General features: G+C 33.2%; 1 protein-coding gene across 1 annotated transcript; it reads right to left on the bottom strand.

Moving 5' to 3' along the window:
* Positions 1–4,279: 4,279 nt before the first annotated feature.
* On the bottom strand, positions 4,280–13,383 carry LOC109097052 (endothelin-3-like). The gene is made up of 4 exons (XM_019110741.2): positions 12,935–13,383; positions 12,058–12,268; positions 6,981–7,112; positions 4,280–6,698 (listed from the first exon to the last, which is right to left on the bottom strand). Exons 1-4 carry the CDS (start codon positions 12,996–12,998, stop codon positions 6,650–6,652), a joined length of 456 nt encoding a protein of 151 aa, XP_018966286.1. The 5' UTR covers positions 12,999–13,383; the 3' UTR covers positions 4,280–6,649.
* Between the last annotated feature and the right edge of the window lie 1,907 nt (positions 13,384–15,290).

The following is a 15,290-nucleotide window of genomic DNA, read 5'->3' on the forward strand; positions in this document are numbered from 1 at the left end:
TGTCCAAACCAGCGTAATCTGAAAACACTCGCTTTCAAAGGTGTTTTTTTCTTCTTCTCATTTCTGACGCACATGTCAAGCAGAATAAAGGCAGCAGATCATCTCTCAGTGGTCCCTCATTTTTCCATACAGCCTAACAATAGTCTGGATTTAATTAAGATCTTTTTTAATATATTAATATATTAAAATACTTAATATAATAACTTACTTTATATTATTTTAAGTCTTCTTTCAAGCAACTTGAAAAAAGGCCCCCTAGTGGGTCTTGAACCCTGCACAAGATCCCAAGGTTTTTCGGATTTGTATTAAAATAATAATCTAACAAAGATTCAAACCAGAACACTGCTAGCATTCATGCCAGTAACCCATAATCCCATTTCATACAAAATAAATAAATAAATAAATAAAAATAATAATAATAATTATATAGTTTGCATTTTAATTTTCATTTAATTTTAGTAATTATTTTATGTTTTTGTAGTTTCAAACTAAAATGAAAATGAGATATGTTGGGAAAAAAATAACTGATTTTTTTTTTTAAAGATAGCTGAAAGTTTTAAATTTAAATAATTTAATATTATTTTGTTTCATTTCATAATGTTTTTATGCTTTAATTTCAGTTAACTATAATATTCCTGCATTTCTTCCCTCGAGATATGGTTTTATAAAAAAAAAAAAAAAAAAAAACAAAGCTCCCAGTTTTCACCCAATACCCCTTTTCTTCTCAGTCTGAATGCATCATAACTACCATATATCTTCCAATAATGCAAGAACTGGATTATTTGATCTTACTTGAAGACACATTTTATTAAAGAAATAAATGAATATGCATGTGATATCATTTCCAAATGTTTAAGAAATAAGAATTTCTCAAATCACATTATTTGTTTTTGGTTTTGCAGTTCTTGATCAAACACCGCTTGCCCATGGTGAGCATTGACTGTGTGAGTGATGGACTGTGTCTGTGATTGTTAAGTGAGCTGCCGTATCTCCAAGGCAGGACATGTTGACCACAGCAGGCTGATAATGTACTGCAGCTGTTCAACCGATTCAACCTCTCAGCTCATAAAATCCTACATCAAAACACTCTTTCTCCAGATGGACAATTATCTATAAAAAAACAGTCTGCCATCTCTTCAAAGCAAAGTAAAGCTCAGGGGATGCCATGTACTTCATCGTGGATCAGCAGAATCCTTAACCACATAGAGAAAGGATTACCTGTACGAATCCAGCCATGGCCACTGCTGGTCTGGTACGTTTTTCCTGCTCCATCTCTTCTTGGGAGTTATGTGAAGCAAACACACAAAGCATCTTGTGAAAAACCTCCTTGTTCTGTGGCGGTGGTCCAGAGTCCTCAGCACACAGCTTCGCTAAGCATTGTTGGATTTAAAGAGGAATGTTGGGGTGGAGGGTAATTGTCTCTGAGTGGGACGGCAGTGTTATGGCCAGGATATGGCGTGCTGTCTTTATCCTGACAGCTCAGCCCAAAACAGGGCAAGATCCCAGCAGGAATGAACTTCTCATGCTGTCCTGTCCAGGTTTGAGGTTGTGGTTTTGGTGCTCTGGTCAGAGAAAATGTGAGAAAAACAACCTGCATGTCTTCTGGAGTTCAGAAAGAAATAATTTTCAGCTTGGGGATATTGAGTCAACCTCCAAATGCTCCTATGTGAGGTTGTGACTGATTTTTTTTCCATTACTACTGCAGTGTTATCAAATGCTGAGACATGGCTCCAGACGCTGGTATGTGTGGCCAAAACCCTCTAACCAAACTCAATGCAATTTGACTCTCTCCTTAGTGGTTTGAAGGGACATCTGTATACGTTTGGAGCCAGACTCTCTCCTTTAGACAGCTGTCGAACACTTGCCAACTAACCAAAATGAACTGATAAGCAGAACTTTCAATAGGCCTAATGAGCATGAAAGTTGAACATGAATTTTATACAGTATACAAACCATTCTTTCATTTTTAGCACACCTGACCTTTAAAAGATCAATCAATCAATAGACACATGAACACATAACTTGACTGTGAGTATACATTAACATTTAAGAGTTAACAGATGCTTAACTGATTTACAATACGGGGATCAATCTGACCAAAAAAATGAAAACAGATATTTATGTTGGGTTGTGGGCTTTCATGGTTGGGCAATTCTTTATAATTGAACAACTGGCTCCCTTTCAATTCATGAGAGTGAATTTGAATTAAGTTTCCACATCTCACAACTCCATATACTATATTGTTCAAAAGTTTGGGGTCAGTAAGATTTTTTTTTTTTTTTTTTTTTTTTTTGTGGTCACGAATTAAGAACACGTTCTTGTTAATTCATGGCCACTATTTGCTAATTCGTTCCCTGCTAATTTTACCAAACCCAAACCTCAATCTATAATTTTCTCTGCCTGTAATGCCTATAACTTTATTTTGTTCAAGCCAATATTCAAAGTTTGCCTTGACAAACTTTGAGTTAAAAATCAGCCATATGAATTTCTTTCACAAAATTAAAACTTAAATAAAAAAATAATAATTAAATAAAAAAGTAAAAAATTAAAAATTTATTAAAAAATAAAATTTACTTTAATTCTGCTCCCTTACATTAAAATTTAAATTGGAATTTTGCATCCTGTTAATTAATGAGGCACTGGGAGGGTACACTTTAGGTACTAATATCTACTATAGCCTAATAGTTTATTTAGTACTAATAGTTTTAAAGTAGTACCATTAAGGGGTAAATAAGGTACAAAGATCTTTTGGCTTCTGAACCATACCACCTCAGTGACAGCTTTGTGCATTTTTTCTGAAGTAAACTGTTTGCAAACATTGTTTTACTCTGACTGCAATACACAGCGATCTCTGATCAGGACCAGAGGGAGCAGTAATTCATTACTGTCACCTCTCACTAGAACTTCTCAGTCAACAGCACTCTCGCAGTAAACACTTACTGTTTGCACCATTAACACTGCAGTATATATAGATTATGGATCTATAATCTGTCTTTTTAGTAGGGATGCACAGATACCGATACTGGAATCGGTACCAGCCCTGATACTGCACTCCTGCACTCATACTCGTTAAAATGCTCCGATACCAAAAGCCGATACCACAGCGTGTGCACAGTGCTGTGTCGAGACAAGTAACATAAACAAAAGTACATTTTAATACATTTTAATGGGGTTTGAAAAAAAAAACTGAAGGGATTATCTGTTTTCTAAATGATCTAAGATAACTAACATTATATATATTATTTTGGTTTCTGTACCTAGTATTTTTAAAAATTACAAATGCAATGAAAATACATGTATCGGTACTTGGTATCGGCAAGTATCAAAAAAAAAAAAGCTATCATAAAAGGCCTCGCAAACAAAAAAATCAAAAAAACACATCCAAACTTTAAAGTACACCTTACCATTGTATATTGTGCTTACTTGTCTAAGAATGTCTCATTAAACAAAGATTATCTATCATATGAAAGCTTGCACCGTGCATCTGAGGACCCGATGACTTGTTATAAAATTACTCCAGTCAGCTGCTTCTGGAATGAATTTGATTGCTCCCGCCGCAGAGGCTGTCGATCATCAAGACAACATGCTTAATTGTCTGTGAAAGATTGCCACAAGGAGATCAAAAATTCCCTTTATGCCTAAAAGCAATTACTTTGCCCTTGTTTTTAAAACGATCCACTTGTGCACCGGTGCATGGATGAAAACAAGAGGCATGCTGGGACAGCAACTGCAAAAGGACTGTGATTGAGCTCTGTTGAATTAATCAATATATTAGTAAAGTCCCTATAATGTGAAACATTACCACAGATGTTAATAGTTGATGAGTATGCAAAAGACTACAGGTGTGAAATGTTTTTTCAGTTATGCTATTACTGCTTCCACTTTGAACTTATTGATCTAAGAACCAGTTTTTTAAAAATTCAAATACAGAACGGGTGTGTTATTGTGATATAGTCAGTCTTTACCGATTAATCCATTTTAAAAAGTTGCAAGACATGTTACAAAATTAAAGGACTGCCTGTATTCTAGAGGCTTCTAGGTATAGGAAATATTTAAACACATCTGTTCAAAAGAAATTAATATTTAATGCAATACTTTAATACAAGAGTGCATTAAATCGAAAGTGATAGTAAAGACATTTATAATTTTACAAAATAATTATATTTCAAATAAATGCTGCTCTTGAAAAAAAATTTTATCACAAAACGTTTACACAAAAATATGAAGCAGCAAAACTATTTTCAACATTGATAATAATAATAAATGTTTCTTGCAGTAAATCAGCATATTATAATGATTTCTGAAGGATCATGTGACACTGAAGACTGGAGTAATGATACTGAAAATTCAGCTTTGACATCAGAAGAATAAAACACCTTTTAAAATACTACAATAGAAAACAGACTGTATGACTGCATATTTCAATAAAAGCCATATTTGAATTACTAAAATTTAAAGTTGTTTTAAGCATTGTCTTTATTTTTACAAGCTGAAGGACATGCATGTCACATATGCTGTCAATATTTTAATCTAACCCAGATTTAACCCCCTTTAAATTATTAAAGCCACAACAGCAGCACATAGCAACTGGACTGACAATATTCAAAAACAAAGATGAAATGTTATGCACAATCCTACTATATGCCACATCTCACAAAAACAGATGTATTTGTTCACGAATGGAATACCATCAGCACATTCTTTGCTATAATTGCAATTTCTCAGGCAAAACAATTTTTCATCCAACATCTCTAACAGTTATAGTTGTTGAAACATTTTGGTTTTTGTAGGATGTTGTAAAAACTTCTTTGGGGCTGCCATATCTGACACTGTTCTGATGTTTGTGCTAAGAATTTTATGCATAATGCAAAACACACAATTTCTCCTACCTAAGCCAAAAGCTCAAGTTTCAAGAAAAGCAAGGGGACATACTGAGAATGTTCTAGATCAGAAAGTCCTATGTAAACTATCTACAAAGGTTATTAAAAACTGGCATATGAAAAACATTAAAGAGTGGCAGATGAAATTGCCACTTAATGTCAACAAGAAATCTGATCAAGCACAGAGATGAAACAGCATTAAATAAAAATAAATATATATTTAAATAAAAAAATGGTATATATAATACATGACATAGTATGAATGATCATCAAATACTGTGCACAACCTGTTAAATTCAACCAATGTTATCATCTGAAAATAACCAAACATACAGGCTGGGTCATATGCTGTTATCATATCATGCCATGTCATGTATGCCTTAAAAACTAGACTGGCATTAACCATTGTGTCAGTAAACAGAAATAAACTGTATCTTCTTTGTACTTTACAACATTTACGCCTACCGAATATTTTCATTTACATTCATGTCTCTGCAAACACTATTAGTCTGAGGACGGCTCACAGTAATACAGTTTATGAACATAATGAACATACTATAAAATTAATGTACTGTGAAATAATATTAGGTTTTGTAAAAAAGCAGATAAACAAACAAACAAACAAACAAAAAAACTATATTTAAAATATGTATGGGGTGTTGACTTCTGAAAACTATACAGATCGTACTTCCTCATTTTTATATCCCTGCTCACGAATAGTTTAATTGAGCCCAATGCATTATGGATGTTTTAGTTTTCCTACCTTTTTTCTTCACAGCCCGTTTTCTAGCCTAATAGTACTGGTTTTAAAAAACTGTCTTTGTGCTGCATAGGCAGCCAACTTTTATTAAATCCCTGTCTTGCCAGCAATGAATTACATCTTTAAAGGAAAACTAACCAAAGCAACTAAACATGGTTAAGGATACACCTTAGATGATACAGAACTGTTAAAACGCAAGATAAATCAAGCTTGTCATTAATAACATTGTAAAATGACCATTTATTATTCAAAAGTGTTTATGAAAATGAAAATATTTGTTTACAAAGTGAAAATTAAATAGTAGTGAAATTACAACAAATTATTATTGCTGATAAGCCATCCAAAGGTGCTTAATGTAAGTTTTTTTTTTAAATGCTTTGGTACCTGCAGGAGGTATATGCCATATATATTTATGGTATTTTGTGTAGTATTAGAGTAATAGACCATTTACTTTAATATTCAGCTTTCAGTACTAGTCTCAGTGGACCCATAATTTTATGCATGAATAATAAGATTTGAGCTCAAAACCATCTTAGGAATATAAAATGTCATATCTAGTTTTCTGCTATCAACCAAAGTGTAGAAGCCTCAGTGTGTGTAAAAATTCAAGACCCCCTTCATCTCCATCTTCACCCAGTAATCCATCTGTGTGCTCTCTAAAAATCAGCCCGCAAAGTGGAGATAATGCGCAGGTTTATTTCCAAGCCTCCTAAATTCAAGGACATCCACTGAATATTAGACGTAAAGTCAAGCTGAAACAAGTGGACATAACCCTTGAAACAAGGACGAGGGTCCCAGATATGCTTCCGAAATCTGCAAAGAGTTTTCTAAAGAATTCACTTGTTACCGTGGTCCAGATGAATCAAGGGTGTTCCAGGAAATATAACACGGTGAGGAATGTGGGGTAGGTTTCGAGCCAAGTCTGTAAAAATCCAAAACCACCTAGTTAGGTGCCCGTTTGATGCTGATCATCAGTCCTGATCTCAGAGGCTCAAGCTGTGACGTGTTTTTACCCAGGTGGACGTCCTTTCAATCTTCTGTCAGGCACATTCCGTGTTCTTTAAAATAAAAATAAAAAAGAACCATAAAACATGATCACACATAATGATGGGATCATAAATTCAGAAAAAGCTACAGCTTTCTTTAGAATCTAAGAATTTATCAACACAGAAAAAAAATACACTATTATATTTCCTCCTGTGATTACTTGCAATATAAATTAGTGATTATTGACTACATTCAGCTTAGTTTTTGCTGCTTAGTTATGTAGATGATGAAACAAATAAATAAATTCAATAAATAAATACAGATTATTTTGCTTATTAATTAGTTTTGTGTACCTTGCATTACAGAAGTTGTAGCACTGGGCATCACTGTGGTCTGCACATGTGCAGCGATGAAGCACTGCCCCACTGGAGCGTCTCAGACGCTGAGGGCTGCGGTAGCTGGACATGCCATACGGGACTGTGCGCCTACAGACAGAACAAACAGACTCTTATTTTGGACATGATTTTGAATAAAAAATTATACAGGAATTCCTTAAAGAGATAGTTCACCCAAAAATGAAAATTCTGTCATAATTCACTCACCCTCGTGTTGTTAGAAACCTTTAAGACTTTGGTTAAAAGTAAGTAAAACCAAAAAGTTATAAAGGTGTCATAAAACAAATCCATATGAACAGTTTCATCCAAGTCTTGTGTAGAGAAACAAAACAAAAGTAACATAAAAAAAATTATTTAAGCTTTAAATCACATATAAACACACAAGCATAAGGTGAATCACATTTGTGACCCTGGAGCACAAAAGCAGTCTTAAGTCGCTGGGGTATATTTTTAGCAATAGCCAAAAATGCATTGTAAGCGGCAAAATTATCGATTTTTATTTTATGCCAAAAATCATTAGGATATTAAGTAATGATTATGTTCCATGAAGATATTTTGTAAATATATCAAAACTTAATTTTTAATTAGTAATATGCATTGCTAAGAACTTCATTTGGACAAATTTAAAGGTGATTTTCTCAATATTTTTATTTTTTTTCAACCTCAGATTCCAGATGATTAAATAGTTGTTAAATATTGTCCTATCTATGTATATATTGTACATCAGTGGAAAACTTATTTATTAAGCTTATTTATACAGTGATGTATAAATCTTAATTTTGAAAAATTTACACTTAAGACTGGTTTTGTGGTCCAGGCTCACATATATGAAAAGCAAAAGCTCATGCTTGTGTCACATGCTAGAACAAACCTCATGTTTAAGTTTCTGTGTTTACTATATTTGATGGGCTCTATGCATGTGTCAATCATTGTTTACATGCGTACAAAGCCTAAACTAATCTATATATGTGAATTAAAACCTAAACTATCAATCATATAAAGTGATTGTATCTATTCACCAGACTTGGATTAAACCGTTTGATTCATATGGATTAATTTAACAATGCTTTTACTACCTTTTGGGGTCTTCTAAGTTTTGGTTACCTAGACTTTCAGTGAAGGGACAAAAACTACTCGGGTTTCATTAAAATATCTTAATTTGTTTCGAAGATTAACCAAAGTCTTATGGGGTTGGAATGACATCAAGGTGAGTAAATGCTGACAGAATTCTAATTTTTGGGTGAACTAACCCTTTAAGAACCATTTCCCCCAAAAGAGAAAATTCATTTAAGTGTTTCTTTTCACAGTTGGATCCGAAATGACAAAAAGAAAGAATAATAATAAATAATTGATCAAACATATCTGATACTAAATGCATTAAACTGCTGCCATCCACGTGTCATTAGAGGTCAAAATGTTGCTTTGGAAATCGCTATGCCAACCATAACAAATTCAAGACTGACTCTGGAATGATTTAAGGGATTCATTACTGCATTTAAATGTGGTTGTCATTCCTGATACTTTCCAGTGCACATGTGGCCTTTTTGTTTAGTATGTTACACATGAAAGTTGCCTTTCATGACAACTTAAGTTTGCCTATGACTAACATATTAAGCCGCTGTTCCCTTTTCTCCTGTACACAAATATTCAGAACTGTCTCATTTGGCTGGAGTGAAGCTGAAGAGGTATGGCATTGCTTTTGAGACAACAGGTGGGCTGGTAAATCATGCTGAAACATAGTTTTGATAGTGTATAAGCATCACAGAGAACAAAGCCATAAAAGATGAGCCAGATCTGCACAATCATACCAAACAGATTATTAAAATTTAAATCACACCACATATGGCACATGTTTGGGCTGAACTCACTCTGGCATAATAAACAGATGAACACTGTCAAGTCAGATGTCAAGTCTGCTGATGGATTTCAAACATAAACTAGCAAAAACACAAAAGACCAAACCAGTTTCAGGAGAACATACGCTACTGTTCAAAGGTTTGGAGCGGTGAGGGTTTTTTATTTATTTATTTTATTTAAAAACTTTTGATGCAAACCATAAATTTTACAATAAATACAATAAAAAATTTAAAAATTTGAAATGTAAATAATAATCTTTAACACTGAATTGTATCTCAATAAACATTAAAAATTAATATAAAACTCTAATGCAAAGCTGAATTTTCAGCATCATTACTCCAGTCTTCAGTGTCACAAGACCCTTCAGAAATCATTTTAATGTGCTAATTAGCTGCTCAAGAAACATTTCATATAATAGTATTTAATAAGATTTATTATTATTATTATTATTATGCTGAAAACAGTGTTGCTTAATATTACATATAATTATATATATTAAATACTGCAATACATTTTTCAGGATTCTTTTATGAATCGAAAGTTCAAAAGAACAATATTTATATGTAAAATAAGTACTTTATAAAATTATTTTACTGTCACTTTTCTTTAATTTAATGCATCCATGCTGAATAAAAGTATTAATTCATCTCAAAAAATGTTTTAAATGACAGTGTACTTTAAATAGTTCACAAAAATTTTAATTCTGTCATCATTTACTCTCATGTTATTCCAAACCTGTATGATTTTCTTTCTACTGCTGAACACAGAAGAAGATATTTTGAAGAATGTTGGTAACCAATAAGTTTTAGTTACCATTGACTTCCATTGCATGTTAATATATATATATATATATATATATATATATATATATAATATATATATATATATATATATATATATATATATATATATATATATATATATATATATTCTTTTATGTTCCACAGAAGAAAGGAAGTCACACAGGTGAAAAATTTCTTTAACACCTGAAACTTTGTAAAGTATGTTATGTTTTTGTTATTGTAGAAGCACTAAAAGAGGAAAGAAACCTGTTCTATTTAAAACACAGCTGGAATTGCATCGACACTTGGCGATAAACCATAAGAGGCTGCCTCCAGTGATGGGTTGGAATAAGGGCCAAAAATCTTTCTGCAGACTCATCTGGGAAGGCTTCCATGCACTTTATATGAGCTTCTCTCTGATCTCCAGCCACTCTCTTCAGAACGCATGCCTCTCATCTCACTTCACAAGTGTTTGCTCTCATGTTGACCATTTGGTTTCAGTGTGGAGCCAGGGGTCTGAGCTGAATTCCTGAAGGATCGCCTGTCAATATCAATGGTGAGTGATGTGCCACAACACATTGTAAGTCATAGTTTAAATAGCTCAGCGTCAGTATGAATCACTCTACTAAAAGTCCTGTGGTGATCTCTCATGTATTTGGCTAAATAGCGATAAATCATTCATGTTGTTGTATAACTGAATATATCCATATCTAAAAATATATTTGAATTATGTGTTTGCTGGCTATGAAATGATATTGAATAGAGAGTATTAAGGAGTGTTGGGTATGGCCTCATTTTTGTACTTTATTCTGATAAGCCAAATGGGCGCTGAAAGCAGGTTTATTTTTTATTGTACATATACTGTTTGTGCTGGCTGTGAGAAAAAGTGATCTTATTCAAACTCTAATTTTTGAGAATCCTCTGCTTCTATTGCATCAGCACCATGGACAGTAACCGTTACCATGGAAACAGTCACATCAAAATATGCTTGTGGTAAGTATTTCAGAAACTTAAGTTGGACCGTCTTTGTACAATTTAAAGAGCAGACACCATTAAATCAATGACACTCCTTCAGTCAAGTTTAACTACATATCCATCAAAATACTAACATTTATTTAAGTCACGGTTGAATTGTAAAATATTATATATATACCAAATATAATATTTTACAATTCAACCATGACTTAAATAGTTCGAATTTTGATGTATATATTATTATAGTATACTGCCGTTCAAAATTTTTAGATCTGTAAGATTTTTTAATTTTATTTTGACCCAAAATACAGCAAAAACCATAATATTGTAAAATATTTTTACAATATAAAATAACTTTTCTATTTGAATATATTTTTAAATGTAATTCATTCCAGTCTTCAGTGTCACGTGATCCTTCAAAAATCATTCTAATATGCTGATTTGATGCTCAAGAAATATTTCTTATTATTATCAGTGTTGTGTACAATTTTTTGTTCAGGATCCTTTGATAAATATAAAGTTAAAAAGAACAGCATTTATCTTAAATAGAAAGCTTTTGTAACATTATACACTACCATAAGTTTGGGGTCAGTTTTTTTTTTTTAAGAAATTAAATAAATTAATACTTTTATTATGCAAAGATGCATTAAATTGATCAAAAGTGACAGTAAAGACATTTATAATGTTACAAAAGGTTTCTAGATAAAAATAAAGAAATATTTAAATATATTAATTAAAAAAAATTATTTGAATTGAATTTAATATAATTTACTAAATATTAAAAAAAGTGTAATGTAAATAGTTAAAAAAAAAAATTGTTTTATATTTTTAATTAAATTATATGTTTTAGCAAACTTAATAATAAAATATATAATTGTACAGGCTGTACTGTGTTATTTGTTTGTCCTTATTGCCCTTTATAATCCAAGCTAAATTACAGTGTTCTATGACTCTTAATGGAAAACAATATTGCTCCAATAGAAGGAGAAAAAAAATAGACAGAACAACCATATCCAATTACTTTTAGTACCTCTCAGTGCTTCTGTCCTGGATATAAAGGTCACTGGGTTGATCATTCATCAGACACAGGCCTGAACAAGAAACTATCAAAACAGATTCTTCAGGATGACTGAGAGTCCTTGCCCTGATCTCATGCATGGAATGTACTTTCCCAGGGGTTCATTCTGTTCACCCCTCTCGAGACCAAACCAACAAAACATTCAGAGGAGTCTGTTTCTGTGGAATGCTTTACCTTTAAAGTATACATTTTAAGTATATTGTGACCAAATATGTTGCTAAATGTGAATAGCATACATTTTATTTTTCATTTGCATTTTGTTTTAAAATGAACTATCAGACAAATTGTAAAAAAAATAAAAATAAAAAAAATAAATAAAATAAATAAAAACATTGTAACTCACTGTGGGGTGTTGATCCAGATGATGCCCAAGTGACAGTAATAAACACATTCCCTGTCCTTAAAGGAGTAGCAAGTGCAGCGCTTGGATCTTGTGTGGGTGTGTGATGTTGAAATGAGCTCTGCTTCTGTCTGCTGCTGATGTAAAGCACTGTTCGAATCGTCAGAGAAGACTGGAGATGAGTGCAGGTCTCCTGTCCTGGATAATGATGCACCTTTAATTTGAACAATAATCAATCATTATCTAAGGGCACAGCTAATGTCCAAGCACACTTGTGTGTTTGTGTGTGTGTGTGTATTTATATATATATATATATATATATATATATTTAAAAATATATATATGTGTGTGTGTGTGTGTGTTTGTGTGCGTGTGTGTGTGAATGAAGTCTATTTAAGACCATGAATATTTTTGTGACTTTTGGTTTTGTGTAATTGTTATTCTCATTTGTTATTCTCATTAGATTCTAATTAATGACAACATAATGTAATACAGTTTTATTTTATATAATAATAATAATAATAATAATAATAATAACAACAATTATTATTATTATAATTATATAACACTTGAGCAAAGAAAATGAAAATGTGCTTATTTTTCATGACAATAATGTCACAATGCAAAAAGACGTAGCGTATTTTAAATTAAATAAAAATTAAAGCCAGCATGTTATTACGTCTTGTGATCTGGTCATGTTCTTACAGAGATGCACCCGCCAATCAGACACACAACAGTCGATAATGAGGAACGTCATAAGGACTGAATGACATAAACAGAACTTAAAACTATTCAAATAACAAACTATTAATGGCTCATATAAATTATAAACCCACTTCACTCATGTAAAACAGAGGTTCAGTATAGTTGGAACACTTACCCACGGTAAAAATGTCTAACAAACTCAGAATTAACAAAAGAACACCAGGGAACAGTTTTGCCATTTTGCCAGCGTCCTCTCTGAGCGCGCAACCGATATGTGAACAAGTTGCCAGACGCGGTATCCGAGTTTTTAAATTAAAAACGTCTTCCAAAAGAATTCCACTTCAGTCCACAAACCACTTCTGAGCATCATCTTCTTCATCTCTGAAAAAGCTCGGGTGAAAAGGAAAAAAAGTTTTTTTTAACAGTCAGACAAAATGTATAGCCTATTTATAGCGCGTGTTGACACCACCCACTGGTGACCGCGCGCGCACACACGAGTTCAGAGGAGCGACTGATGCTCTGAAACATGACAGACCATGTCAGCATGATATTACAAAAATTGTACTTCTCTTTGTTGTCCATCTTTTGTGTATAGACATCCTAAAACAGTCCGTTATTTACACTCCATTGTCTCTTTGCACTTCAGGAGTTTTAGCACTAATCATTCTTAGCTTGGACGAATGCGCTCACGCTTATATCGCTACCTAAGCCACTGTTTATTATTTTACCTTCATAGCTGGAAGACATTAAGGTTGGTCTCTTGAAAACCAGTCATATTGTTTCTGGTCTACCTCAGGTTACAAATCTGCAAAATAACAAACTGTGGCATTTAGCAACCCTCACTTTTATTGCAACGATCTTGTGTGCACAGTGATTTTTTCCTTTTGGGAATGTTAATTAAAATGTGCCACTATAAGGAATTTTATAAGGGTTTGGAAGGTAGTAAAGAGGAGCTACAAGAATCCACTTTTCTTCATGATATGCTAATGTACTTAGTCACTCTTATTAAATTAAAGGAATAGTTCACCCAAAAATGAAAATTAGTTGAAAATGTATATGCCCCCAGGCCAGATGAGTTTGTTTCTTCATCAGAAAAGATTTGTAGAAATATAGCACTGCATCACTTGCTCACCTCAGTGAATGGGTGCCGTCAAAATGAGAGTGAGCAAGTTTTCATTTTGGGGTGAACTATTCTGTTCAGTGGGTTCACACCGAATTCTTTAAGTGTTTTCTTTGGAGAAAATGTTTCAAGATTTCTCTCTCTCTTTTTTTTAAAGAGTATGTTGCATTTGAAGGTCTTACACTGACCTACATCAGTGGTTTCTATCCAGGATGCTAAAGAGTGAAACATTTTTCCTTTAAACCCACAAAGAACCATAGAGTCATTTCAAAGCAAATAAACATTTTGCCCAGTGTCCTGGTGACCTCAGTTTCCTCTTCAGTGTTTAGTTTGACGGCCAGTATCCCTCAGAGAATTTCAAGCCCTTTATAAATCTCTTCAGGTTCTGCCGGTGTTGTTTATCACCTAAACTTTTGTCATTTAGGTCACATTATTAAAATTTATTACACGGTGCTGTGGAATACTTGATTCTGATTGGTCAGTCGCGACATTCCGAGGTATGTTATCCCTGGATAACAACCGGTAAACGCTAATAACACAGGCTCATCCGGGTAACAGCAGTCGGCGTTGTACTCTTGCTTGAACTAGCTATTTTTTCTTGGTGGAAGTTTTGCATTTGTTTAGCTAATAAAATATCTCAAAAATGGTGTACAATTGTTAAATTATGTAATCCTGGTATCGCGGACTCGCTCTCGTTTCATACAAACGCAGCTGCTGCCATTTTGCTATGATTGTTTTGTACACTTATGGATTGTAAGAGAACTAACAAACTGATAAGGTTTTAAAACGTTTTCATCTTAATTATTTTATTGCCTTTATTTTTGTGATGAAATGTTGTGTAATACGTGGTTTGACTGCACCGTTTTCACTTAAATGTTAACTTAAATGTTAAATCTAGTTTGAATTTGCCGCTTGCTTGCAACTGCTGTTTTCACAGAAGCTTGGCGTTCAAATATTTCAACTCAAATCAATATTTCGCGTCTAATTATTTAATTATGTGGCAAGTAGCTGTGTAATAAGCGGGATAATGTACATCCAGCCGGTTGTTATCGCAGAATAAACCCCTTCAGGCTGATCAAGACCCCTCCGCTTTGCATTGGGGTCTATTCTGAGATAACAACCCGCTGGATGTACATTATCCCTTTCATAAGACACTTCTGTGATATTTAGTTCACAGTGTACCCAGAGTTGAAAAAACATTGTTTTTTACTCTGTGTTGTATCTAATGTTCTATTCTTGACAGATAAAATAGCTTATTAGATAGACATGCTATTATTTTAATGCAATAGGACACATTCACTTATCTGAAATGCATAAGGGTCTTGGCAGAAGCTGTATTTGGGCATGGGACATACCTATCCCTATCCTTAAATCAAACCCACAAACATCAGGAAGTTTTCCCATCCAGCAC

This window comes from Cyprinus carpio, chromosome A23 (genome assembly GCF_018340385.1).
Source record: "Cyprinus carpio isolate SPL01 chromosome A23, ASM1834038v1, whole genome shotgun sequence".
Lineage (NCBI taxonomy): Eukaryota > Metazoa > Chordata > Actinopteri > Cypriniformes > Cyprinidae > Cyprinus > Cyprinus carpio.